Source organism: Littorina saxatilis, linkage group LG11, assembly GCF_037325665.1.
Source record: "Littorina saxatilis isolate snail1 linkage group LG11, US_GU_Lsax_2.0, whole genome shotgun sequence".
Taxonomy (NCBI): Eukaryota; Metazoa; Mollusca; class Gastropoda; order Littorinimorpha; family Littorinidae; genus Littorina; species Littorina saxatilis.
Genome location: NC_090255.1, coordinates 42106024 through 42132289, shown reverse-complemented (window position 1 = coordinate 42132289; position 26266 = coordinate 42106024). Strand labels below are relative to the sequence as shown.

The following is a 26266-nucleotide window of genomic DNA, read 5'->3' as shown; positions in this document are numbered from 1 at the left end:
GGCTAGAACTTAAGATGCGGCTCTTGATCGCATGATGCTCCCGTCATTGGAGACCTGGGGTATTTCTTGAGTGTAACAGTGCCACCTGTTACCCCGCCCCATCCTGTTGGAAGCACCGCCAGTTGGTCCGCGACTGCTTATTCGTCCTGGCAAGCCTGGCTTATTTCGCAGCTAACCTCCATATCTGAAGGCCATCACACTATCCGCCACCTGTGAACGCGCCTGGTTGGGGGTGGTCGCCCCTACTGTCCCAGGGGATCTTTTTTAACTATTCTTATTCTGCTTTGTGTGTCTGTGTGTGTTTCTTTCCTAATGTGTATCTCCACCTGTCTTCTGTGTATTTGATGTGTGTGTGTGTGTGTGTCTGTGTGTGTGTGTGTGTCTGTGTGTGTGTGTGTGTGTGTGTGTGTGTGTGTGTGTGTGTGTGTGTGTGTCTGTGTGTGTGTGTGTGTGTGTGTGTGTGTGTGTCTGTGTGTGTGTGTGTGTGTGTGTGTGTGTCTGTGTGTGTGTGTGTGTGTGTGTGTGTGTGTGTGTGTGTGTGTATGTGTGTGTGTCTGTGTGTGTGTGTGTGTGTGTGTGTGTGTGTCTGTGTGTGTGTGTGTGTGTGTGTGAGTGTGTGTGTGTGTGTGTGTGTGGTGTGTGTGTCTGTGTGTCTGTGTGTCTGTGTGTCTGTGTGTCTGTGAGTGTGTGTGTGTGTGTGTGTTTGTGTGTGGTCGCCCCTACTGTCCCAGGGGATCTTTTTTAACTATTCTTATTCTGCTTTGTGTGTGTGTGTGTGTGTGTGTGTGTGTGTGTGTGTTTCTTTCCTAATGTGTATATCCACCTGTCTTCTGTGTATTTGATGTGTGTGTGTGTGTGTGTCTGTGTGTGTGTGCAAGCGTGCATAGTTGTATGCATGTGTGTATGTCGTTATTCCCGTAAGTCTGTACAAGTTATCCACTTCTGTATATTGATTGTCCAGCTGACTTTGTTCTTGTACTGAAATACTTCCTCATACTCAGCAAACTACAATCCTATCAATGCCTGTGCATTTTCCACCCCTCTAACCGTGACCCACTTTCCTCTCTCTCCGTGCAGTACGTGCTAGTGCTGTGCAACTCGATCGGCACTCCGCTAGACTCCAAGTACATTGAGATGGACCCGGTGTACCTGACCATGACCAAGACGCACATCATCGCTGCATGCAAGGAGGCGTTCTACTGCTGGCAGTTCAAGAACCCCAAGAAGCTCGCCACCCTCGAGATGTCCACACGACGCAAGGCAGGATCTGAAAAGTAGGTGGAAGCTTGAGTTTTGCAGAGATGTAACCGAGTGCCGTGACACTACGATCACCGCGGGAGGCGAAGTGCAATCAAACAGGATTGAAAATGTTAGGGCCAATTTCTTAGCTAGCCTATAAAAACTGTTATGCAAACCCGAAGGGGGCATAGTCAAGACTGGAATGAAGTTCAGCTTTATACTGAGGATAGTTAAAAAAAAATTTTAAAAAAAGAAACTTGCAACCCTCGAGATGGCCACACGCAAGCTCAGAAAAGTTGATGGAAGCTTGAGTTGGTATGTGAGGAGGGGGGGGGGGGGGGTGAAGCCTGGAATTTAGGTCAGCCGTCTATATCTACTGCTGGCAGTTCAAAAACCCCAAGAAACTCGCCACCCTCGATATGGCCACTCGTCGCAAGGCAGGATCTAAAAAGTATGTGGAAGCTTCAGTTTGTATGTGTGTGTGGGGGGGGGGGGGGGAGGAATGGTGAAATCTGGAATTTAGATCTGTCGTTTATTTCTGGCGTGCTAGTAACGTTCTTGAAGTTACTCGCCCAGTTGGCGAGTTAAAATGGTGAGATTTGGCCATCCCTGAACCAGCCTAGTTTTTTTCTTTCGATGAATAATTTGACACTGTCTTTCTTTGCCAGACTGTTCCACATCGATGACATCCCTTCAGGCACCTCCAACCAGGAGGAAGTCGACTTCAGCAAGGCGTACGCTGTGAGTTCAAATCTTGTTGGGCTTCTGCTCATTTCATTGTGGAAAGAAAAGTATCAAATCTTTACTTCTATGAGAATTATATTGCTGTGTAACCTGTATTTTGTAGATTCTCTGCTTGTCGAGAAAAGTAGAGTTTTCCCTGTTACTGTTAGTAGAGGTTACCCTTTCAGAGCTGCTAACCGCTACGCTGTCAGCGTAGCATGCTACGTTTTAAGAGCAATTGCTACGCTGCTATGCCAAGCAAAACACAAACAAATGACAAGAATGCCACAGTTCCCACTTTTTGTGTGAGTCCTGGTACGCCTGTCTGCTTCCCACTCTGTGTAGCGGTCACATAATGGGTCATAAAGCATCGTCTGCACTGAAAACGGGCACAACACAATTCTCTAATGGGCATTTTATGTTCCTACATTCTCATGAAACTTTATTAAACGATCTATTCTTGTGTAAGATGGCATGAATGTGGATGTGGGAATACATTTTAGAAAATGTTGTACTTAAACATAAATTGCTACACTAGAGGTGCCTCAAGGGTTCGCAGGTCTGCCCGTTCTATGTTGGTTGAGTTGCTACAGAGTCTGCAAAGTAGTCTTTGCAAAGAGCAGATTAAACAATCACTTTGTTTGACATTTTGATTGGCTGTTTTCATTTCCTGACTGATTAGGTGGTTTGATAATTAAAGTAATCAGGCTTTAAAATGCTAACCCTGGCACACACTCTCGGTCTTGTCTTCCCTCCCTTATTTGTTTCTGTCTTTCTCTCCATTGCACACACACACACACATTCACAATGACAAACACGGCCACGACCGTTCATATATTTACACAAATCTATCTGCATTCACTCAGTCACAGGCAAACACACACACATTAAAATGGGTGCACACATGCACACACACACACACACACACACACACACACACACACACACACACACACACGCACACACACACACACACACACACACACTATGCACACACACTTATGGTGATTTGCTCATCTTTTTCAACATCATACGTGTACATATATTCCATCAGGATTTCAAAGTAAAAATGAAGGTAAATTCATTAACAACTGATCAAAAAATGGAGGTTACAGGTTGTAACTGCTGTGCAACTCTATGTGCTGTGGATATTGGGAGTTCTTGCTGCTGTGTATTGGGATGGCTGGTTTAACTTTGTATTGGGATGGCTGGTTTAACTTTGTATTGGGATGGCTGGTTTAACTTTGTATTGGGATGGCTGGTTTAACTTTGTATTGGGATGGCTGGTTATAACTTTGTATTGGGATGGCTGGTTTAACTTTGTATTGGGATGGCTGGTTATAACTTTGTATTGGGATGGCTGGTTTAACTTTGTATTGGGAGGGCTGGTTTAACTTTGTATTGGGATGGCTGGTTTAACTTTGTATTGGGAGGCCTGGTTTAACTTTGTATTGGGATGGCTGGTTTAACTTTGTATTGGGATGGCTGGTTTAACTTTGTATTGGGATGGCTGGTTTAACTTTGTATTGGGATGGCTGGTTTAACTTTGTATTGGGATGGCTGGTTTAACTGTGTATTGGGATGGCTGGTTTAACTTTGTATTGGGATAGCTGGTTTAACTTTGTATTGGGATGGCTGGTTTAACTTTGTATTGGGATGGCTGGTTTAACTTTGTATTGGGATGGCTGGTTTAACTGTGTATTGGGATGGCTGGTTTAACTTTGTATTGGGATGGCTGGTTTAACTTTGTATTGGGATGGCTGGTTTAACTTTGTATTGGGATGGCTGGTTTAACTGTGTATTGGGATGGCTGGTTTAACTTTGTATTGGGATGGCTGGTTTAACTTTGTATTGGGATGGCTGGTTTAACTTTGTATTGGGATGGCTGGTTTAACTTTGTATTGGGATGGCTGGTTTAACTTTGTATTGGGATGGCTGGTTTAACTTTGTATTGGGATGGCTGGTTTAACTTTGTATTGGGAGGGCTGGTTTAACTTTGTATTGGGAGGGCTGGTTTAACGTATCTTTGTGTGTGTCTGCTGGCATGGTCAACTGGTCAGTAGTGGTGTAGGCAGTAGATTTGTGTTTTGTTGTTGCTAAAACTATTAATTTTGTGTGTGTATGGCATACACTTTCACTCTTTCTGTATTTTAAAACTTACCTTTTTCTTTCTACTAAACACACACACACACAAATACCCATTCGGGCACACATGCTTGCATATACACACACACACTCTCTCTATATCTCTCTCTCTCCCTCTCTCTCTCTCTACCATGTGGCTATATCAGTCCATTGATCATTATATAATGTAATATTTGTTGAATGTGCATTTAGTGTTTTTCGTATTGTGAATTTTGTGTTTAGATGTGTGGCAGTTTTCCTATTTTAGATAATGTGGGGTTTTTTGCCATCCTTTGCCGGCGGAAAACTATAAAGACGGTAAGTAGGAACAAAAGTATGTTCTTTGAAATTAGAAAGCTAACGTTTATTTTTTGTTCAGCATTGCAAATATATTTGTATATTTCATCTCTAATTTTATTTGGATGTTTTATAAGTGTCTCTCGCCTTGTGGTTGAACCTTGGTGCATGCAATTGTGAAATCTGACGTCTGCTGCCTTAATCTACCCTTACCTAAAATGACGGCTTGACTACTAAGTCTCCATGGTAGAAAGATCACGAGAAGAAAGATGACTTCTACGAGACACACAGAAAACTCTGGTTACACACGTGGAAAGGTGGTTATATAGCAAATATATTTGTCAGCAAAGCATCACATCTTACAAAACCCCAGATTGCCTTTAAACGTCAATTCTAAAAAAAAAGGCTATTCGCACAAAAGCACTAAATTATATCTCATCCCCCTGAAACCTATTTTAAAGTGAGGCTTTGCTAACTTTAAGTTTGATCCTGTACAGAATATTTCATCGCTGACTTGCTACCAAAAGGAATAACTTTCACACATAAGCTATTTTATCTCTTTGGACACGACGTGGAAGTGCGGTTCTTCCCTACTTGGGAATTTTAAGGTTGGTCTGGAGATCTCTACATGACAATATTATTTGGAAAGAACCTGGTGGCGCACCCCTATTCTGTTCCAGGTTGACCCTTATGAACCCTTAATTAGCATCCCCCTATTGACTTGTACCAAACGCAATCAGACCACAACCCCGAAGGCACAATCTGGATTATTCAGATCACCTAAAAGCTTGATTCCCCTCCTAACTAACTAGTTTAACACTTTCGTGACGGGATGCGACTATATTAGTAATAGCGCTGCAACGCCCACGGACGGGAAGCGACTATTTTAGTATTAGACATACAAGGTACACGACTCGTGATTGCTTCCCGGTTTTTGAAGCTTGCAAATAAATTGAGTTGTTTCCCTTGATACACTTGGCGTCCCCTTCTGCCATTTGCAAATCCGCCTGATTTGTGTGCGTTTTTGAGGAAAAAAAATGAATCAAAGGCGAGCCTTGTCTCGGGAGGAGATTCTTCGGATGTTGGACCTAGAGGATCCCGTAGAGCATGATTCGGACGTATCGTTTTCGCCTCACGAAAGCGATACAAGCAGTGAAAGTGAGGAAGAAACAGTCCCGTTGTTGCTAGTACGAGTCGGCAAACTACACGTGGTTGGCGGTGATACTGCTAGACGAACATGTATCTCGGAATCGTGCAGGAGCTATGGGGGCGTGGCAGCACTGATAACAATGGATGGCTGGAGCCTTCAAATCCTTTTGGAATTGTTCATAGGTGTACAGTTGGTACTTTGTTGTGAAAATGTGACTTATATTCAATATGGATTACCTAGACATCATTTGGTGAGTGTTAGATCTACAGTTTTGTTTCATTTGAGTCAGGATGCTGTGAGTGAATGCGTGATTTGCTTGTTTTTTTCTTTGTACTGTCTCCTTATTTCTGTGTACAATGTTAACAATATTTCAGCTAATTCATAGGTTTTACACCTTGTTTGGTTATAACATTATTTATAATACTTTCTGTTAAAAAATAACTTTTAAAAAAAGCAGTAGAAAATAAAACACACACAAAAAAACGTTAAAAAACACAAATTATCCCCCTTTCACCCCCCTTTCACCCCCCTTTGCTAAAACAAATCGCGTGACAAACTTATAAATAGCACGACTGAACTGGGCATCCATTTTTGAATTAGTACACACAATTTGGTGGTGATTGGACTTAATTCAAGCTTGCTAGACAGATTTCTTTACAGTTACTGATTTTTGGGAAGTTTCTTGGTGGCAAGCTTGGGCAGGCAGGACGTAAACGCCGTGGCAGTGCTAGTCACAATAGTGTTAAGGACCGTTCAATCACGCATCGCCAGATACTCACAGTCCGGTTGGTTACATTTCTGTCTAACTAAAATCAATCACGCATCGCCAGATACTCTAACAGTCCGGTTGGTTACATTTCTGTCTAACTAAAATCAATCACTCATCGCCAGATACTCTAACAGTCCGGTTGGTTACATTTCTGTCTAACTAAAATCAATCACGCATCGCCAGATACTCTAACAGTCCGGTCGGTTACATTTCTGTCTAACTAAAATCAATCACGCATCGCCAGATACTCTAACAGTCCGGTTGGTTACATTTCTGTCTAACTAGAATCAATCACTCATCGCCAGATACTCTAACAGTCCGGTTGGTTACATTTCTGTCTAACTAAAATCAATCACGCATCGCCAGATACTCTAACAGTCCGGTTGGTTACATTTCTGTCTAACTAAAATCAATCACGCATCGACAGATACTCTAACAGTCCGGTTGGTTACATTTCTGTCTAACTAAAATCAATCACGCATCGCCAGATACTAACAGTCCGGTTGGTTACATAATTCTGTCTAACTAAAATCAATCACAACCTAACTATCTTTTGATTATCTGCATCAAAGAAACATTTTCCTGTTACTTTACAATTTCTGACGGTCCAAAGAGGCTCACTGATTGACTCTAACAGTCCGGTTGGTTACATTTCTGTCTAACTAGAATCAATCACTCATCGCCAGATACTCTAACAGTCCGGTTGGTTACATTTCTGTCTAACTAAAATCAATCACTCATCGCCAGATACTCTAACAGTCCGGTTGGTTACATTTCTGTCTAACTAAAATCAATCACGCATCGCCAGATACTCTAACAGTCCGGTTGGTTACATTTCTGTCTAACTAAAATCAATCACGCATCGCCAGATACTCTAACAGTCCGGTTGGTTACATTTCTGTCTAACTAGAATCAATCACTCATCGCCAGATACTCTAACAGTCCGGTTGGTTACATTTCTGTCTAACTAAAATCAATCACGCATCGCCAGATACTCTAACAGTCCGGTTGGTTACATTTCTGTCTAACTAAAATCAATCACGCATCGACAGATACTCTAACAGTCCGGTTGGTTACATTTCTGTCTAACTAAAATCAATCACGCATCGCCAGATACTAACAGTCCGGTTGGTTACATAATTCTGTCTAACTAAAATCAATCACAACCTAACTATCTTTTGATTATCTGCATCAAAGAAACATTTTCCTGTTACTTTACAATTTCTGACGGTCCAAAGAGGCTCACTGATTGACTGGCTGCCGACGTTATTGCCACAACAACAAGTAACTATATGTGACCCTCCACCACGGAATAAGTCGCATGTCACCTTTGCATGATTTTCATATTTTTACATTTTCCTAAAGAGTTTGTTATGCTCTATCCAGTGGTAAAACCCGTTTTAGAAAAGAGCAAGAACTGTTTGAGTTATAAGCCTGCGACTAAGGTGACCCTCACACTGTTACCAGACACTTCCCGGACTTATATTAAGCCTAGTGCAGAACCGCGCGAGGTGACATGCGACTCATTTCGTGGTGGAGGGTCACATATGCCTTTCACATTGCCTGACCAAACAAAGAAATGCCTCTCAATGAATAAAAAAAACATTAAAAACTATTTTCTCCATATTTTTCACACATCAGCCTATAACTATCAGGACCGCTTTTCCTAATGTTTATGAACTTCTACCGACAAACGATGCCAGGACTATTTAAAAAGGCTGACGGAAACCGAAAGTAGGATTATCTCCACTGCATTAGTCTATGATACTTTTAGTATGAGTGTTGTTTTACATGTACCTTGCTTTCTATACCAAGCTACATACCTTTTTAAAGGCTGCAGGAGCCAGCGATAGCATGACAGATGAAGACTGCATGCAATGGCTGTCTCAAACCATCAGTTCTGTTATTTTTTATGGCACACTTTTTCCGATGGGGCTCCTCCGCCACAGATGTTCATCTTTTAGAGTTTTGTTTAAACATTCTAGTGCCAAAATGCATATCTCTGGTAGTTTTACGTTATTTGCATTTTTGACACAAATATGATATTGCGCAGTCAAGTTGAACAGTTATTGCCCCCGAAATCAGCGTAAGCTGCCTGAATGGCAGGGTAAACACGGTCGTTATATACACGTAAAAAGCCACTAATGTGCAAAAACATGAGGGACCGTGGGAGTTTTAGCCCATGAGCGAAGAAGAAGAAGAAGGGGAACACTTGCATCCGTTATTGTCTCGATCTGTGTCAGATGTCATATTTCGGTGAAAAATGCAAAAAACATTTATGTATTAATTGATCCATTTTACATGTAGGTAGAATTATTTTTTATTTTTGCGAATTGAATGCACATTCCTTTGAAGTCTCACCCAGCCACCAAAATGACACTTGATTTAGTCGGAATCTGCCATCACAAGACTCCAAGAAAGGCGCAATCTAGTGTTCAGTCAATGCATACCACTTTATTGTCTGTCGTTGTTGGCTTGTTTTTGTGATTGCAATCAAACAGTGTTGATGTGGTGAGATAGGGAGGGGTTCATCTGATTGGAAGGGGGTCACTGGTAATGTGTTCCTCTGACTTTTTTTCTCCATGTCTTTACACCCCCGGTATAGGGGTGTGTATAGGTTTCGCTCGATGTGTTTGTTTGTTTGTGTGTTTGTGTTCGCATATAGATCTCAAGAATGAACGAACCGATCGTCACCAAACTTGGTGAACAGGTTCTATACATTCCTGAGACGGTCCTTACAAAAATTGGGACCAGTCAAACACACGGTTAGGGAGTTATTGGTGGATTAAGATTCTACAAGGACTTATAGAGGGACATATTAATGGTCAAAGGGAAATAACCACACTTGTTAGCAGTGCCTGCTCAGTTGGTGGCAGTGAGAATGCTAAGGACGGGGGTGTTTTTCCTACCTCGGAGGAATTTCTTGTTTCTTTAACTTTTGGTGGTGATTTTATTTATGGCCAAGAGGAAATTAATCAAACGCATGGTTGAGTGAAAGAGAGCAATGAAGGAATACTATATTGTTTTATTGGGTTTTTTGTGAAGAAAAACTTTTTCACTTACTAAATCTAAACCCTGAGTAATTTGGATATATTTCTCCCGCATGAGTAATGTTTTTTTCATCCGTTTTCTTTTCATCACCCTCTATATCTCCTCTGTCTTATATCTCCCTCTGTCTTATATCTCCTCAGTATTTTGTTTTGAGACTGGTAAGTTAATTGTTAATCTAGAATAAGTAAAACTAAGTCAAAATTAAGATTTGGTTTTATATCAATGGCAACAAAATGCAAATTGCAGTGTATCGTGAGAAGTTGGAAAAGGAGGACATCATTGTTTTCAGGGAAAAAGATTTGTCTAATACGTACTCCATCCCAGAGATAAAATGAAAGAAAGATTTCTTTCACAATAGAAGAATTCCGGTAATACCTTTGCTGCAGAGAAAAAGAGGGCAAACAAATCCGCGTGACAAAATAGGCCAATCACTATTGAGTTGCGTGTCTTAGACACGTGCTCGTGACAACGTGTTGCAACAGCGCCGCTTGCTAGCGATTGGCCTACTTTGTCATGCAGGTTTGTTTGCCCTCTTTTTTTCTGCAGCAAAAGTTATTTTCGAACATCGTCTATTGAGCAGCTAGACTGTACTGTTTTGAGAAATATATATGTGCTCAATAACGTAACCCTGCATCCTTACCCATCATCAGTGTCTTCATACTAGGTACATGTACAGCATAATGTTACTTTTCTCCAAGAAAGCTTGCAAGCCACAGAATACTGATTGTTGTTTGTTTTGTCTTTCTACAGGGGACAGAGGACCCAATCTGCTGTCTGTGCGCTTCTGACAAAGCCTTCATTGTGGTGAGTCTGTGCTTACTTTACTTACTGCCCGTTATGCCGGTTGGCATGTAGGGCAGCAACGAAAGACCTCCACTCCTGTCTGTTCTGGACCGGTCTTGGGACGAAACCCCAAGTTTGGTTCCACCCTACATACGTCTCTATGTCTCTAGACTGGTTCTGGGTCTTCAGTTCTGAGTCTGGGCTGCTGGAGTGCAAATATAGCACTTTCTGTCTTTTAATTAACACTACCATAAGTCAGAGGAAAATCAGGTCTTGATAGAAAATGAGGTTAAACAAGTCGCGTAAGGCGAAATTACTACATTTAGTCAAACTGTCGAACTCATGGAATGAAACTGAACGCACTGCATTTTTTCACCAAGAGAGGAAATCGCTCACCTCCCACGTGCAAAACGCAGTGAAATTAACACGCCAGAATAGCGCGGTAGCGTATTGTGATAAGCAGGAAAGCGCGCTTTTCTGTATTCTTGTTAACTTTCTGAGCTTGTTTTGAATACAACCTATCATATCCATATGTTTTTGGAATCAGGAAATGATAAAGAATAAGATGAAATCATTTTTGGATCGATTTCTTACATTTTAATCGTAAGACTAATTAATCTATTTTCGTTAATTGTGATCACATTTTAAGAGTAAACATGACATATGTATATATTTTTAGATTCAGAATGTGATGAAGAATACGATGCAATAAATTTTAAATCTGTTTGCAAAAAATCGATTTTAATGACAACTTTAATGAGCAAACTCATTAATTAATTTGTAAGCCTCCAAGCTCAAATGCAATACCAAAGTCCGGACTTCGTCGAAGATTTCTTGACCAAAATGTCAACCAATTTGGTTGAAAAATGAGAGCGTGATAGTGCCGCCTCAACTTTCACAAAAAGTCAGATATGACATCATCAAAGACATTTATCAAAAAAATGAAGAAAACGTCTGGAGACACCATACTCAAGATCTCTCATGTCAAGTTACATGAAGATCGGTCTATTAGTACGTTTTCTCTGAATCACTCTACACACACACACACACACACACACACACACACACACACACACACACACACACACATACACCACGACCCTCGTCTCGATTCCCCCCTCTACGTTAAAACATTTAGTCAAAACTTGACTAAATGTAAAAATGGATGTGGATTTAGTTTTTACAGTTCACATGAACAGAAAATGTGGAAAAAAAGTAGCATCATAAAAGGAAATGTGGGTCAAGGGAGCTTACCACAGATTAAACAGAGATTCAAAACATTTACATATATATGTATTTTATTTCATCTGCATCTCTGTTCAACCAAGCGTGTTGCTGCCATTGCTTGACATTGATCCAATAATGTACGTCGGGAAGTTGACAGCACTGAGTGAGAGCTACTGCACAACCAGTCTCCTGGTACCTTATAAAGCAATAAAGCAATACAGCAATACGTACATAGCATTACAGAAACACACAAAGTTGATCCTATGTGTTTCACTCTGTATTGCTTTGATCCCCCACCATGAAAAAGCCAGCAGCTTTGCCCAAATGATGACAACGTTTTTGTCGGGTTGAAACTCGTTGCACTGTTTTGCAGACACCCAGGAACACCCCTTGAGTCTCCTGGCACCAGCACCATTAGGATTAGAAAGTGTAATGAAATAATTACTTTGATTCTATGTACAAGTACAACCTGTGTGTGTGACGTGTGTGAGTGTGACGTGTGTGAGTGTGATGTGTGTGTACTGTGTTTCAGGGACGTGAGTCAGGCATCATGGTGCGTTACGCCATGCCCTCCATGGCCCTGACGCACAAGTACAACCTCAACTGTCGCCCTCACCAGCTCAGTCTCAACTGTACCTCCACGTAAGTCCTGTAGACCTATACCAAGAAGATGGTTTGCGTAGTGCTAGGTGCTTTAAATTGCGTATGGCCGGTATTTTTTTTAAGTCTGTTGTTGTCACATGCACACACACAGAGAAGGCGAAAATGAAAGAGAGAGAGTCACACTCACACACACACACACACACACACACACACACACACACACACACACACACACACACACACACACACACACACACACACACACACACACACACACACACACACACACACACACACACACACACACACACTCACACACACACATACACATGTGACATACACACAGAGAATATTTTCTTGTGATAGGTTTTTCTTGAAAGATTGGCATTAATTAAAATCAGTCTTTGCAGCTGCATGTCTTATTAAATGTAATTTTTGCTAAACGAAAGTTGTCACTTTTTCCAGTCGTCTGGCCATCATTGATATTGCTGGCGTGTTGACCTTTTTTGATCTTGACACCCGTGTGACTGACCCTGATGGCCGTGAGGTGGTCGGTGAGCATCTCAACTTTGAACGCAAGGACGTCTGGGACATGAAGTGGGCCGAGGTAACGTAACATGCGCACAGAATGTGTATATATGTCACGATACATAAAAATTGAATAAAGTTTTGTTTAAACCAAAGTCTGTTTTAACTATCAGTCATATTTATCATTTCATTTACAAGACGGTCAATTTTGGTGATCACAGCGTGCCAAACTGATATCCACATTAGAGCTTTCACACAATTCAGCTGTCTTTTTGTGTGTGTGTAGGGGGGGGGGGAGGAGGCAGGGTGGATTTGTGTGTGTGTGTTGGTATTGGTGTGTATGTGGTCGTGTATGTTTGAGTATGTATGGGGTGTTGGATGTATGTGTATGTGTGTGTAGATGCCGGGTGGATGTATGTGTGTGTGTGTGCTTGTGTGTGTGTGTGTGTGTGTGTAGATGGGGTGGATGTATGTGTGTGTGTACTTGTGTGTGTGTGTAGATAGGGTGGATGTATGTGTGTGCTTGTGTGTGTGCTTGTGTGTGTGTAGGCGGGGTGTGTGTGTGTGTGTGTTGCATGGCTAACACAGTGTAAATTCATATTGCTGTTAATTACTTGCAGGACAACTCAGAGCTGTTCGCTATGATGGAAAAGACCAGGATGTACATCTTCCGTGGCCTGGAGCCTGAGGTAAAGGCATTGTTGTTTTTTGTGTTTTAATGGATCTATTTACCAATGAAATGAGGTTGCAAAACATAGCAGCTTTATAGTTTCCCTTTGTTTTGGGAACACAGACATGAGTTTTACATAAAAAGTATAATTCTCAAAAGTCGCTTGTTAAAATTATGTTTAGAGTAACTCTTCTGTACCTTACTGGTAACAGCAGACAGTTTGAAAGGTCCTACATATGAGCCATGCATTACCCAGCAGTTTCTTCTCAGATAACATTTCTGACGCAATCGTTCAATTTATATTGTGCAAACTAAAGTTCCACTTTGATAAATACTTGCTCATTCTCAGTTGTTGTTTTCCTGGAGCGGATCCAGTGGGTACAAAATATCTGCCAGATGAATGACCTTCAGCCAGATGAATGACCTTCAGATCTCAATGCAAGCATTCAGCACAGATGGTGCATGACAGTGGCTGTCAGTTTATGTTGTGCAAACAACACTTGAGGCTCTAGAAACATTTCAACAGATGGTGCATGACACTGGCTGTCAGTTTATGTTGTGCAAACAACACTTGAGGCTCTAGAAACATTTCAACAGTCTGAACCATTACTGTGTTGCAGGAGCCGATCCTGTCGAGCGGGTACATCTGTCAGTTCAGCGACCTTCAGATCAAGGCCGTGCTGCTGGACGAGGTGATGAAGGATCCAGAAAACCCGGCCAAGGATGACATGATTGAGCTGGAGATCAAGGTGCGTGGGGCTGTGGAGATCAACGACATGGACACTCAGATATACACGCACACAAACACACTCACACACACAAGCACGAAGTACCAATGTGAATGCTTAGATGCATGCGTGTACTATGACACACACACACACACACACACACACACACACACACACACACACACACACACTCACACTCACACACACACACTCACATACACTCAAACATTTTATGTATACACAGAACACTCTCTCTTTCTCAGTACATTGCCCTTAACACAAACATATTTTGGTATTCTCAAACTTCGCTGATTCTTGGTTGATGGATCTGCATTTTGCATAACCCTCGTCTCATTGTAATATTGCTGACTGACTGCTTTCAGTCGCTGCGAGACACGCGTGAACTTCTGGACAAGGTTGGATTGGCTGACACTCAACAATTCATCGAAGACAACCCACACCCTAGGCTCTGGTCAGTGGTATACACACACACACACAAAAACACACACACACAAACACACACACACGCACAGACACACACACACACACACACACACACACACACACACACACACACACACACACACACACACACGCATGCATGCATGCACGCATGTTATTTGTACTTTTGACCAAATATTACATTTTACACTGATTGAGACAGCTGAGACTGCGCTAGCGATACATATGATTTTATTCAATTCAATTCAATTCAATTCAATTCAATTCAATTCAATTTAATTCAATAAAACTTTATAATCTGAATGCAACAAACAGATTTTTTTCTTTTGGCTCGTGTACAAAATAACATCACATAAAAACACACTCTCAGAACATACAGACACACAAATACACACATAACACCAAACCACACATATCCATACCCGCACCTTCACATACATCCTCGTACATACTCTCGTTTATCCTATATAATCATAAATACATTATGCTTAATATCAAAGCTGTGGCTGTTTGGGCACACAATGTGTTAACTTCTGTAAGCTTCAACACACTATGATCATTTGACACATAGATAGGATTGTTTATTCACTTACGTGATATTTGTGCAGGCGTCTACTGGCAGAGTCTGCCCTGGAACAGTTGAACCTGAAGGTGGCCGAGACGGCCTTCGTCAAGTGCCGCGACTACCAGGGCATCGAGTTCGTCAAGCGCCTCGGCAACTTGCAGGTGAAAAGCTATATCAGTGTAAAACTGTAATAGAGAGAAGGGGGGGGGGGGGGGGGGGAGTGGCAAAATAATGACAGGACAGAGAGATCCTTTGTGAAAGAAGGAAATAGACAATGTGATTAAATGTACTTTGAATATTGCATGCATTGTTTTGCAAGATATGGTCCCAATGGGCATGCATAACTAACTTTCACTGCATTGTGTCTACTTTCCTCCCCCCCCCCCCCCCCCCTGCCCCCCCCCCCCCCCCCCCCCCAACCATTCCTCTTCATCTTCATGTTGTATAGAGGTCCCAAAAAATCTGAAAAAATGTGGTCTTAAAAAGGGGTGAGTGTTAAAATGGTGGTACATCAACAGACCTTATCAACAGAAAATTAACAAAATCAAGGTCTGAAAAGGGGAGTAACAGTGAGAAAGATGTGTGAAGAAAACTGTCTGACACTGTCGTGTTGTGTGTTCAGAGCGAGAGCATGAAGCAGGCAGAAAGATGTGTGAAGAAAACTGTCTCACACTGTCGTGTTGTGTGTTGAGAGCGGGAGCACGAAGCAGGCAGAAAGATGTGTGAAGAAAACTGTCTCACACTGTCGTGTTGTGTGTTCAGAGCGGGAGCATGATCGAAGCAGGCAGAAAGATGTGTGAAGAAAACTGTCTCACACTGTCGTGTTGTGTGTTCAGAGCGAGAGCATGAAGCAGGCAGAAAGATGTGTGAAGAAAACTGTCTCACACTGTCATGTTGTGTGTTCAGAGCGAGAGCACGAAGCAGGCAGAAAGATGTGTCAAGAAAACTGTCTGACACTGTCGTGTTGTGTGTTCAGAGCGAGAGCATGAAGCAGGCAGAGGTGGCTGCGTACTTCCGACGGTTTGAAGACGCTGAGAAGTGCTACCTGGACATGGACAGAAGGTGAGGCTGAGCGTGTTGTCAACAGTCTGTCAAACAAGGGAAGTAAGCGCTCTAAATGCATTCGATATGTGCAATAGAGCGAGTGAGAGTTATTCACAAAAAATCGGCGGGGATGTAGCTCAGTCGGGCGGGGATGTAGCTCAGTCGGTAGCGCGCTGGATTTGTATCCAGTTGGCTGCTGTCAGTGTGAGTTCGTCCCCACGTTCGGCGAGAGATTTATTTCTCAGAGTCAACTTTGTGTGCAGACTCTCCTCGGTGTCCGAACACCCCCCGTGTGTAACGCAAGCACAAGACCAAGTGCGCACGAAAAAGATCCTGTAATCCATGTCAGAGTTCGGTGGGTTATAGAAACACGAAAATACCCAGCATGCTTCCTCCGAAAGCGGCGTATGGCTGCCTAAATGGCGGGGTAAAAAACGGTCATACACGTAAAATTCCACTTGTGCAAAAAACACGAGTTTACGTGGGAGTTTCAGCCCACAAATGCAGAAGAAGAAGAAGAAGAAAAAAAATCTCCTGGCACATGAGAGAATAATAAGCATTGAAATGAACAAGCTATAGCCCATCCTCTGTTCTTTGTTTCAGTCAACAACAAGAATCGTTCAAAGCTTCAAGTAATGGAAGCGCCACAAATTATTCAGATACATAACTGAAATCATAAGCCTCATTCCTTCTGACAATTTGGGGAACTCACCTTGCTCAATGTTCATGAAATTCATTTCTTCAGGGATTCATGGTTGAACGTTCATGTAGCAATTAGAAAACTACACAGAAATTCACACTGTTGATTCCTGTGTTTCACTTCAGCTGTGAAATCTTTCTACAGTATCTTATAATTTTATGCTCTACGTTTATGGTGTTCATAATCTTCCACTGTGATTAGTTCAGTGTTTCACTAATATGACCAGATCTTACAAGAACATTAGATGTAGCAGGAAAATCAATAAAAGGGACTTTAAGCATGCAAGTTACTGTGCCGTAGCACAACCCTAAACATTTCTGTCTGCGTCTAATTCTCTGTTTTTGTCATGTCGTTACCAGAGACCTGGCAGTCAACCTACGCAAGAAGCTGGGAGACTGGTTCAAGGTCATCCACCTGTTGAAGCACGGCGGTGGCGGGGATGACCTTCAGCTAGAGGAGGCGTGGAACGCTGTGGGCGATTACTACGCTGACCGACAGAAATGGTGAGAGCGCCAGATGGGATGAAGCTTCTGGATCTTTCTTTCTTGTTCTAGTGTGGGAGTCATTCATAACTAATCCTATAAAAACAGATCCATGCTGATGAATTTATTGTTGTTATCACATCATTTGGACCTCCTTTGGAAATATTAGGAACGACTGGCCGAGTGTTACTACATGTCTTGTCTTGTCTGAATGTCTTGTCGCTGTGTTACAGGCAGCAGGCTGTGACGTACTACGTACAAGGCAGGAATCAGGAGAGACTGGCCGAGTGTTACTACATGCTAGAGGACTACACAGGCCTGGAGAAAATGGTCAACACTCTGCCTGAGAACCACAAACTGCTGCCTGTCAGTTTGTGTGTGTGTGTGTGTGTGCGTGTGTGTGCATGTGTGTTTTCATGTGTGTGTGTGTTTATGTATGTGTGTGTGTGTGCGTGCGTCCGTGTTGCTACATAGGCCAGGAGAAAAGGGTCAACACCCTACCTGAAAACCACAAGCTGCTGCCTGTGAGTCACTTCTCTTGTCTCTGATGCTACCTTATGTTGTATACAGTTTCAGCTGCTTTCACTGTAAGAAAGATCAATCAATCAATCAATCAATGAGGCTTATATCGCGCATATTCCGTGGGTACAGTTCTAGGCGCTCTGCAGTGATGCCGTGTGAGATGAAATTTTATACGGCCAGTAGATTGCAGCCATGTCGGCGCATATTTACTTTTCACGGCCTTATTCCAAGTCACACGGGTATGGTAGACAATTATTAACTGTGCCTAAGCAATTTTGCCAGGAAAGACCCTTTTGTCAATCGTGGGATCTTTAACGTGCACACCCAATGTAGTATACACGGGGGGTGGTTCGGACACCAAAGAGAGTCTGCACACAAAGTTGACTCTGTGAAATAAATTTCCGCCGAACCTGGGATCGAACTCACGCTGACAGCGGCCAACTGAATACAAATCCAGCGCGCTACCAACTGAGCTATATCCCCGCCCGATGTATAAGTCTTGCAGTCTTATTGAAAATGTCTCGGTGAAAAGTCAATTAGCAGAGTACCTTATGTTATATGTTTCATTATAATTATGATGTGATGATGTAATGTTGTGTTTCAGGAAATAGCGGCCATGTTTCAGAGTGTGGGGATGTGTGAACAGGCCGTGGAGGCATACATCAAGGTACGTGCTTCCATTTTGTCATGGTGCTAATGTCATGGTATTATTACACTGTGAGAAATCAGTAGAGACGAGGAAGAGGAAACAGCCCTGACAACTAACATACAAACAAAGAACAACAGAGTCAATGTGTAATGTTGCTGCAGTAGGCCACCGAAGTGACACGTTCGTATTAAAACCTCATATTACTTTACCTAACCTATGGTTTAAAGATTGATAGTTTTAATAACCAAACCGGTTCATTATTTTTGTCAAAACACCAGACTGGCCCTGGTTTACCCAAAAAATGATCAGGAGATTCTCATGGAATCCAACAAGTTAATTTCCATTATGAAATCGAGACAGCACATAAAGCTTTTGGGGCTGTTCCACCATGACGCTGACAGTTGGCTGTTTGTCTTCTTCTGTGTATCTGTTTGTGTGTCTGTCTGTGCATGAGTGTGTGGGTGCATGCCTGCCTGTGTAGAAGCGTTTGTGTGTGTGTTCATGCAGGGAGAAAATTTAGGAATTCTTTTTCCATGTTTGTTTGAACTGTGACCCATTTATTTCTACTAACTTCAGCTCCCTCTTTCACTGACCGTGTAACTTGTGTCAACCTCAACCAGTGGGTCAAAAGAAATTTGGTATTTTAAGCTAATTGTTCTAACATCTTTTTAACTGCTAAACACTCGCCCAGTTTGTAAAACACACACAACTGTGATCCATTCATTTCTACTTATTCCACTCCCTCTCTCCCTAATAGCATGAACCTCAACCACTGGGACAAAGTCATTCTGATCTTTTCAAACTTGTTCTAACATCTTTTTTTTTACAACTAAATGCTCAACCACTTTGTTAAACACACACACACAACTGTGATCCATTCATTTCTACTTATTCCGGCTCCCTCTTTCGCTGACAGTGTAGCATCCGTCAACCTCAAACAATGGGACAAAGGAATTCTGATTTTGTTAAGCTTGTTCTAACATCTAAATTAGCACTCATCCACTTTGTAAAAAACAGCCATTCATTTCTACTTATTCCGGGTCCCTCTCTCCCTGACAGTGTAACCGTGTGAAGACAGCTATCGACGCGTGCGTCAACCTGAACCAGTGGGACAAGGGGATAGAACTGGCCAAGTCGCACAACGTGCGTGAGATTGACCTCCTCCTGGCCAAGTACGCATCTCACCTGCTAGAGAAGAAGAAAGTGCTATCGGCAATCGAGCTCTACCGCAAGGCCGGTAACTTCATGGAGGCTGCCAAGCTGCTCTTCAAGGTAGAGTTGGTGGATTTGTCTGTCTGTCTCTCTCTGTGTCTTGTCAAAACTTAAGTGACGTATTGATATTCTTAAGTACTGTTTCGACATGGATATAATGCAGACTAGCCATCAATTGAGATGTGGCACGCATGCGCACGATAAACATCCCAAGCTCACAGCCAAAGTCTCACAGCTGGAACACATAAATACGTGCATGCAGGAAAAATAAAATAAAATAGTGGGTAGCACGGTACACTGTATGGCAGCTCCCTTTCCCCAGTGAGAAAGACGCCCAAAGTTCCATGAGGGTAACCTGACAGGACTATATGAAACTGAACAGCAAAAATTGCACACTTTTACTGTGACTTCAATCAATCAATGAGGCTTATATCGCGCATATTCCGTGGGTACAGTTCTAGGCGCTCTGCAGTGATGCCGTGTGAGATGAAATTTTATACGGCCAGTAATTGCAGCCATTTCGGCGCATATTTCCCTTTCACGGCCTATTATTCCAAGTCACACGGGTATAGGTAGACAATTATTAACTGTGCCTAAGCAATTTTGCCAGGAAAGACCCTTTTGTCAATCGTGGGGTCTTTAACGTGCACACCCAATGTAGTGTACACGGGGGGGGAGTTCGGACACCGAAGAGAGTCTGCACACAAAGTTGACTCTGAAATAAATTTCCGCCGAACCTGGGATCGAACTCACGCTGACAGCGGCCAACTGAATACAAATCCAGCACGCTACCAACTGAGCTATATCCCCAACTTTCAGGTAGCAAGAGACCAGAAGGTCCCTTTAGCCTCAAGAAGCTGTCTGTACTGGGTGTAGCAATATAACACACCCGTCACTGTGTCTTTCAGGTAGCAAGAGACCAGAAGGTCCTTTTAGCCTCAAGAAGCTGTTTGTACTGGGTGTAGCAACATAACACACCCGTCACTGTGACTTTCAGGTGGCAAGAGACCAGAAGGTCCCTTTAGCCTCAAGAAGCTGTCTGTACTGGGTGTAGCAATATAACACACCCGTCACTGTGACTTTCAGGTAGCAAGAGACCAGAAGGTCCCTTTAGCCTCAAGAAGCTGTCTGTACTGGGTGTAGCAATATAACACACCCGTCACTGTGACTTTCAGGTAGCAAGAGACCAGAAGGTCCCTTTAGCCTCAAGAAGCTGTCTGTACTGGGTGTAGCAATATAACACACCCGTCACTGTGACTTTCTGGTAGCAAGAGACCAGAAGGTCCCTTTAGCCTCAAGAAGCTGTCTGTACTGGGTGTAGCAATATAACACACCCGTCACTGTCACTTTCAGGTGACAAGAGACCAGAAGGTCCCTTTAGCCTCAAGAAGCTGTCTGTACTGGGTGTAGCAATATAACACACCCATCACTGTGTCTTTCAGGTAGCGAGAGACCAGAAGGTCCCTTTAGCCTCAAGAAGCTGTCTGTACTGGGTGTAGCAATATAACACACCCGTCACTGTGTCTTTCAGGTAGCAAGAGACCAGAAGGTCCTTTTAGCCTCAAGAAGCTGTCTGTACTGGGTGTAGCAATATAACACACCCGTCACTGTGACTTCCAGGTAGCAGAGGACCAGAAGATGGCCAAGAGGAACCCCCTCAGCCTCAAGAAGCTGTACGTGCTGGGCGGTCTGCTGGTGGAGCAGTACCACGAGGCCATGAAGCTCACCTCCAAGACCAAGGGCAAACAGGGCAAGCAGGTAACACCACTGTAGGGGAAAAGATGCTACGTACTCTGTGCCCTTGAGCTTTACCGCAAAACTGACAACTTCTTACAGTCTGCCAAGGTTTTTTGTAAGCTTTGGAATGGTTGCCCATGCAGTGTTCCTAGCCCTTGTTTTTTTTTCCCAGTGAAAAAAATCCACTCTCTGTTTGGTCTGTCAGTCAAACTTCTCTCTTTTTATTTTGTTTCATATTTTGTTATTCCATTGCCGGGAAATTGGGATTGCTTTCTTCCAGAGGAAAGCTACCAGTCACTCACCTGACATGATGAGTATTGTTATTTGTGTGTGTGTGTATGTGTGTGTGTGTGTGTGTGTGTGTGTGTGTGTGTGTGTGTGTATGCATGCGTGTCAGTGAGTGTGTGTGTGTGTGTGTGTGTGGTTAGGTATGAGTGTATGCATGATTTTGTTTGTGTGGTGGGAGGATCAGTATGTTTCTTCTTGCATTTGTCTGTGTAGATGAGTGTTCACACGCATTCATGTTTCTGGTTTCTCACCTGTACAGTTGTGACTTAACCCAGCTGGCCTCGTCAGCCCTGGCTTAACCTTGTGTGTATCTATCACCAGCTGGCCTCGTCAGCCCTGGCTTAACCTTGTGAGTATCTATCACCAGCTGGCCTCGTCAGCCCTGACTTAACCTTGTGTGTATCTATCACCAGCTGGCCTCGTCAGCCCTGGCTTAACCTTGTGTGTATCTATCACCAGCTGGCCTCGTCAGCCCTGGCTTAACCTTGTGTGTATCTATCACCAGCTGGCCTCGTCAGCCCTGGCTTAACCTTGTGTGTATCTATCACCAGCTGGCCTCGTCAGCCCTGGCTTAACCTTGTGTGTATCTATCACCAGCTGGCCTCGTCAGCCCTGACTTAACCTTGTGTGTATCTATCACCAGCTGGCCTCGTCAGCCCTGGCTTAACCTTGTGTGTATCTATCACCAGCTGGCCTCGTCAGCCCTGGCTTAACCTTGTGTGTATCTATCACCAGCTGGCCTCGTCAGCCCTGACTTAACCTTGTGTGTATCTATCACCAGCTGGCCTCGTCAGCCCTGACTTAACCTTGTGTGTATCTATCACCAGCTGGCCTCGTCAGCCCTGGCTTAACCTTGTGTGTATCTATCACCAGCTGGCCTCGTCAGCCCTGGCTTAACCTTGTGTGTATCTATCACCAGCTGGCCTCGTCAGCCCTGACTTAACCTTGTGTGTATCTATCACCAGCTGGCCTCGTCAACCCTGGCTTAACCTTGTGTGTATCTATCACCAGCTGGCCTCGTCAGCCCTGACTTAACCTTGTGTGTATCTATCACCAGCTGGCCTCGTCAGCCCTGGCTTAACCTTGTGTGTATCTATCACCAGCTGGCCTCGTCAGCCCTGGCTTAACCTTGTGTGTATCTATCACCAGCTGGCCTCGTCAGCCCTGGCTTAACCTTGTGTGTATCTATCACCAGCTGGCCTCATCAGCCCTGACTTAACCTTGTGTGTATCTATCGCCAGCTGGCCTCGTCAGCCCTGGCTTAACCTTGTGTGTATCTATCACCAGCTGGCCTCGTCAGCCCTGGCTTAACCTTGTGTGTATCTATCACCAGCTGGCCTCGTCAGCCCTGACTTAACCTTGTGTGTATCTATCACCAGCTGGCCTCGTCAGCCCTGGCTTAACCTTGTGTGTATCTATCACCAGCTGGCCTCATCAGCCCTGGCTTAACCTTGTGTGTATCTATCACCAGCTGGCCTCGTCAGCCCTGGCTTAACCTTGTGTGTATCTTTCACCAGCTGGCCTCGTCAGCCCTGGCTTAACCTTGTGTGTATCTATCACCAGCTGGCCTCTTCAGCCCTGACTTAACCTTGTGTGTATCTATCACCAGCTGGCCTCGTCAGCCCTGACTTAACCTTGTGTGTATCTATCACCAGCTGGCCTCGTCTGCCCTGACTTAACCTTGTGTGTATCTATCACCAGCTGGCCTCGTCGGCCCTGACTTAACCTTGTGTGTATCTATCACCAGCTGGCCTGGTCAGCCCTGACTTAACCTTGTGTGTATCTATCACCAGCTGGCCTCGTCAGCCCTGGCTTAACCTTGTGTGTATCTATCACCAGCTGGCCTCGTCAGCCCTGGCTTAACCTTGTGTGTATCTATCACCAGCTGGCCTCGTCAGCCCTGGCTTAACCTTGTGTGTGTCTATCACCAGCTGGCCTCGTCAGCCCTGACTTAACCTTGTGTGTATCTATCACCAGCTGGCCTCGTCAGCCCTGACTTAACCTTGTGTGTATCTATCACCAGCTGGCCTCGTCAGCCCTGGCTTAACCTTGTGTGTATCTATCACCAGCTGGCCTCGTCAGCCCTGACTTAACCTTGTGTGTATCTATCACCAGCTGGCCTCGTCAGCCCTGGCTTAACCTTGTGTGTATCTATCACCAGCTGGCCTCGTCAGCCCTGACTTAACCTTGTGTGTATCTATCACCAGCTGGCCTCGTCAGCCCTGGCTTAACCTTGTGTGTATCTATCACCAGCTGGCCTCGTCAGCCCTGGCTTAACCTTGTGTGTATCTATCACCAGCTGGCCTCGTCAGCCCTGGCTTAACCTTGTGTGTATCTATCACCAGCTGGCCTCATCAGCCCTGACTTAACCTTGTGTGTATCTATCGCCAGCTGGCCTCGTCAGCCCTGGCTTAACCTTGTGTGTATCTATCACCAGCTGGCCTCGTCAGCCCTGGCTTAACCTTGTGTGTATCTATCACCAGCTGGCCTCGTCAGCCCTGACTTAACCTTGTGTGTATCTATCACCAGCTGGCCTCGTCAGCCCTGGCTTAACCTTGTGTGTATCTATCACCAGCTGGCCTCATCAGCCCTGGCTTAACCTTGTGTGTTTCTATCACCAGCTGGCCTCGTCAGCCCTGGCTTAACCTTGTGTGTATCTATCACCAGCTGGCCTCGTCAGCCCTGGCTTAACCTTGTGTGTATCTATCACCAGCTGGCCTCTTCAGCCCTGACTTAACCTTGTGTGTATCTATCACCAGCTGGCCTCGTCAGCCCTGACTTAACCTTGTGTGTATCTATCACCAGCTGGCCTCGTCTGCCCTGACTTAACCTTGTGTGTATCTATCACCAGCTGGCCTCGTCGGCCCTGACTTAACCTTGTGTGTATCTATCACCAGCTGGCCTGGTCAGCCCTGACTTAACCTTGTGTGTATCTATCACCAGCTGGCCTCATCAGCCCTGGCTTAACCTTGTGTGTATCTATCACCAGCTGGCCTCGTCAGCCCTGGCTTAACCTTGTGTGTATCTATCACCAGCTGGCCTCGTCAGCCCTGGCTTAACCTTGTGTGTGTCTATCACCAGCTGGCCTCGTCAGCCCTGACTTAACCTTGTGTGTATCTATCACCAGCTGGCCTCGTCAGCCCTGACTTAACCTTGTGTGTATCTATCACCAGCTGGCCTCGTCAGCCCTGGCTTAACCTTGTGTGTATCTATCACCAGCTGGCCTCGTCAGCCCTGACTTAACCTTGTGTGTATCTATCACCAGCTGGCCTCGTCAGCCCTGGCTTAACCTTGTGTGTATCTATCACCAGCTGGCCTCGTCAGCCCTGGCTTAACCTTGTGTGTATCTATCACCAGCTGGCCTCGTCAGCCCTGGCTTAACCTTGTGTGTATCTATCACCAGCTGGCCTCGTCAGCCCTGGCTTAACCTTGTGTGTATCTATCACCAGCTGGCCTCGTCAGCCCTGGCTTAACCTTGTGTGTATCTATCACCAGCTGGCCTCGTCAGCCCTGACTTAACCTTGTGTGTATCTATCACCAGCTGGCCTCGTCAGCCCTGACTTAACCTTGTGTGTATCTATCACCAGCTGGCCTCGTCAGCCCTGGCTTAACCTGGTGTGTATCTATCACCAGCTGGCCTCGTCAGCCCTGACTTAACCTTGTGTGTATCTATCACCAGCTGGCCTCGTCAGCCCTGACTTAACCTTGTGTGTATCTATCACCAGCTGGCCTCGTCAGCCCTGACTTAACCTTGTATGTATCTATCACCAGCTGGCCTCGTCAGCCCTGGCAGGCTTTCTGGAGGAAGACGCGTCAGCGCTGTCCGACACCAAAGTGATCGACAACGCGTGGCGGGGGGCCGAGGCTTACCACTTTTACATCCTGGCCCAGAGACAGCTGCATGACGGTAACCTGTCTTCTGCTTGTAATACACCAACCTGCCCCACATTCCGTGTCTACACCCCTATGGTTTATTCCTGTCTTCAGGCATAGCATTAGCAACCACTACAGTGTGACTGTATTATTGTGCACTTTGCTTCACCCGTACAGACTTAGTGGAATTGTATCGGAGGGTGAGGGGAACTATATCTTTTTTTTTAAAGTTTTTTTTAAGAAATTAAATCATGAAAATGTCCCACTTTTCACAGAAGGCAGTGAGGCTGTTGAATGTTGGTATGTGACCAAGAGGAGGGGTGGTCTTATCCCATGTAACACCCAGGCTGTTGAATGTTGGTATGTGAGCAAGAGGAGGGGTGGTCTTATCCCATGTAACACCCAGGCTGTTGAATGTTGTTATGTGACCAAGAGGAGGGGTGGTCTTATCCCATGTAACACCCAGGCTGTTGAATGTTGGTATGTGACCAAGTGGAAGGGGATGGTCTTATCCCATGTAACACCCAGGCTGTTGAATGTTGGTATGTGACCAAGAGGAGGGGTGGTCTTATCCCATGTAACACCCAGGCTGTTGAATGTTGGTATGTGACCAAGAGGAGGGGTGGTCTTATCCCATGTAACACCCAGGCTGTTGAATGTTGGTATGTGACCAAGAGGAGGGGTGGTCTTATCCCATGTAACACCCAGGCTGTTGAATGTTGGTATGTGACCAAGAGGAGGGGTGGTCTTATCCCATGTAACACCCAGGCTGTTGAATGTTGGTATGTGACCAAGAGGAGGGGTGGTCTTATCCCATGTAACACCCAGGCTGTTGAATGT

General features: G+C 44.4%; 1 protein-coding gene across 2 annotated transcripts in view; it reads left to right on the top strand.

Annotated features, from left to right (window-relative positions):
• Nucleotides 1-26266, top strand: part of LOC138980498 (WD repeat-containing protein 35-like) — a 77680-nt gene that overhangs the window by 30207 nt on the left and 21207 nt on the right. Inside the window, exons 13-29 of one of the 2 annotated variants that reach the window (XM_070353375.1) lie at nt 1078-1274; nt 1908-1980; nt 3017-3037; nt 10104-10157; nt 11896-12005; nt 12432-12573; nt 13115-13183; nt 13785-13913; nt 14276-14364; nt 14963-15080; nt 15896-15981; nt 17023-17166; nt 17379-17511; nt 18272-18334; nt 19376-19588; nt 21149-21286; nt 25325-25460. In XM_070353375.1, the coding sequence (XP_070209476.1) occupies nt 1078-1274; nt 1908-1980; nt 3017-3037; nt 10104-10157; nt 11896-12005; nt 12432-12573; nt 13115-13183; nt 13785-13913; nt 14276-14364; nt 14963-15080; nt 15896-15981; nt 17023-17166; nt 17379-17511; nt 18272-18334; nt 19376-19588; nt 21149-21286; nt 25325-25460 (1915 nt within the window). The remainder of the gene's footprint in view (nt 1-1077; nt 1275-1907; nt 1981-3016; nt 3038-10103; nt 10158-11895; nt 12006-12431; nt 12574-13114; nt 13184-13784; nt 13914-14275; nt 14365-14962; nt 15081-15895; nt 15982-17022; nt 17167-17378; nt 17512-18271; nt 18335-19375; nt 19589-21148; nt 21287-25324; nt 25461-26266) is intronic. The other variant, XM_070353377.1, reaches the window with a different exon arrangement.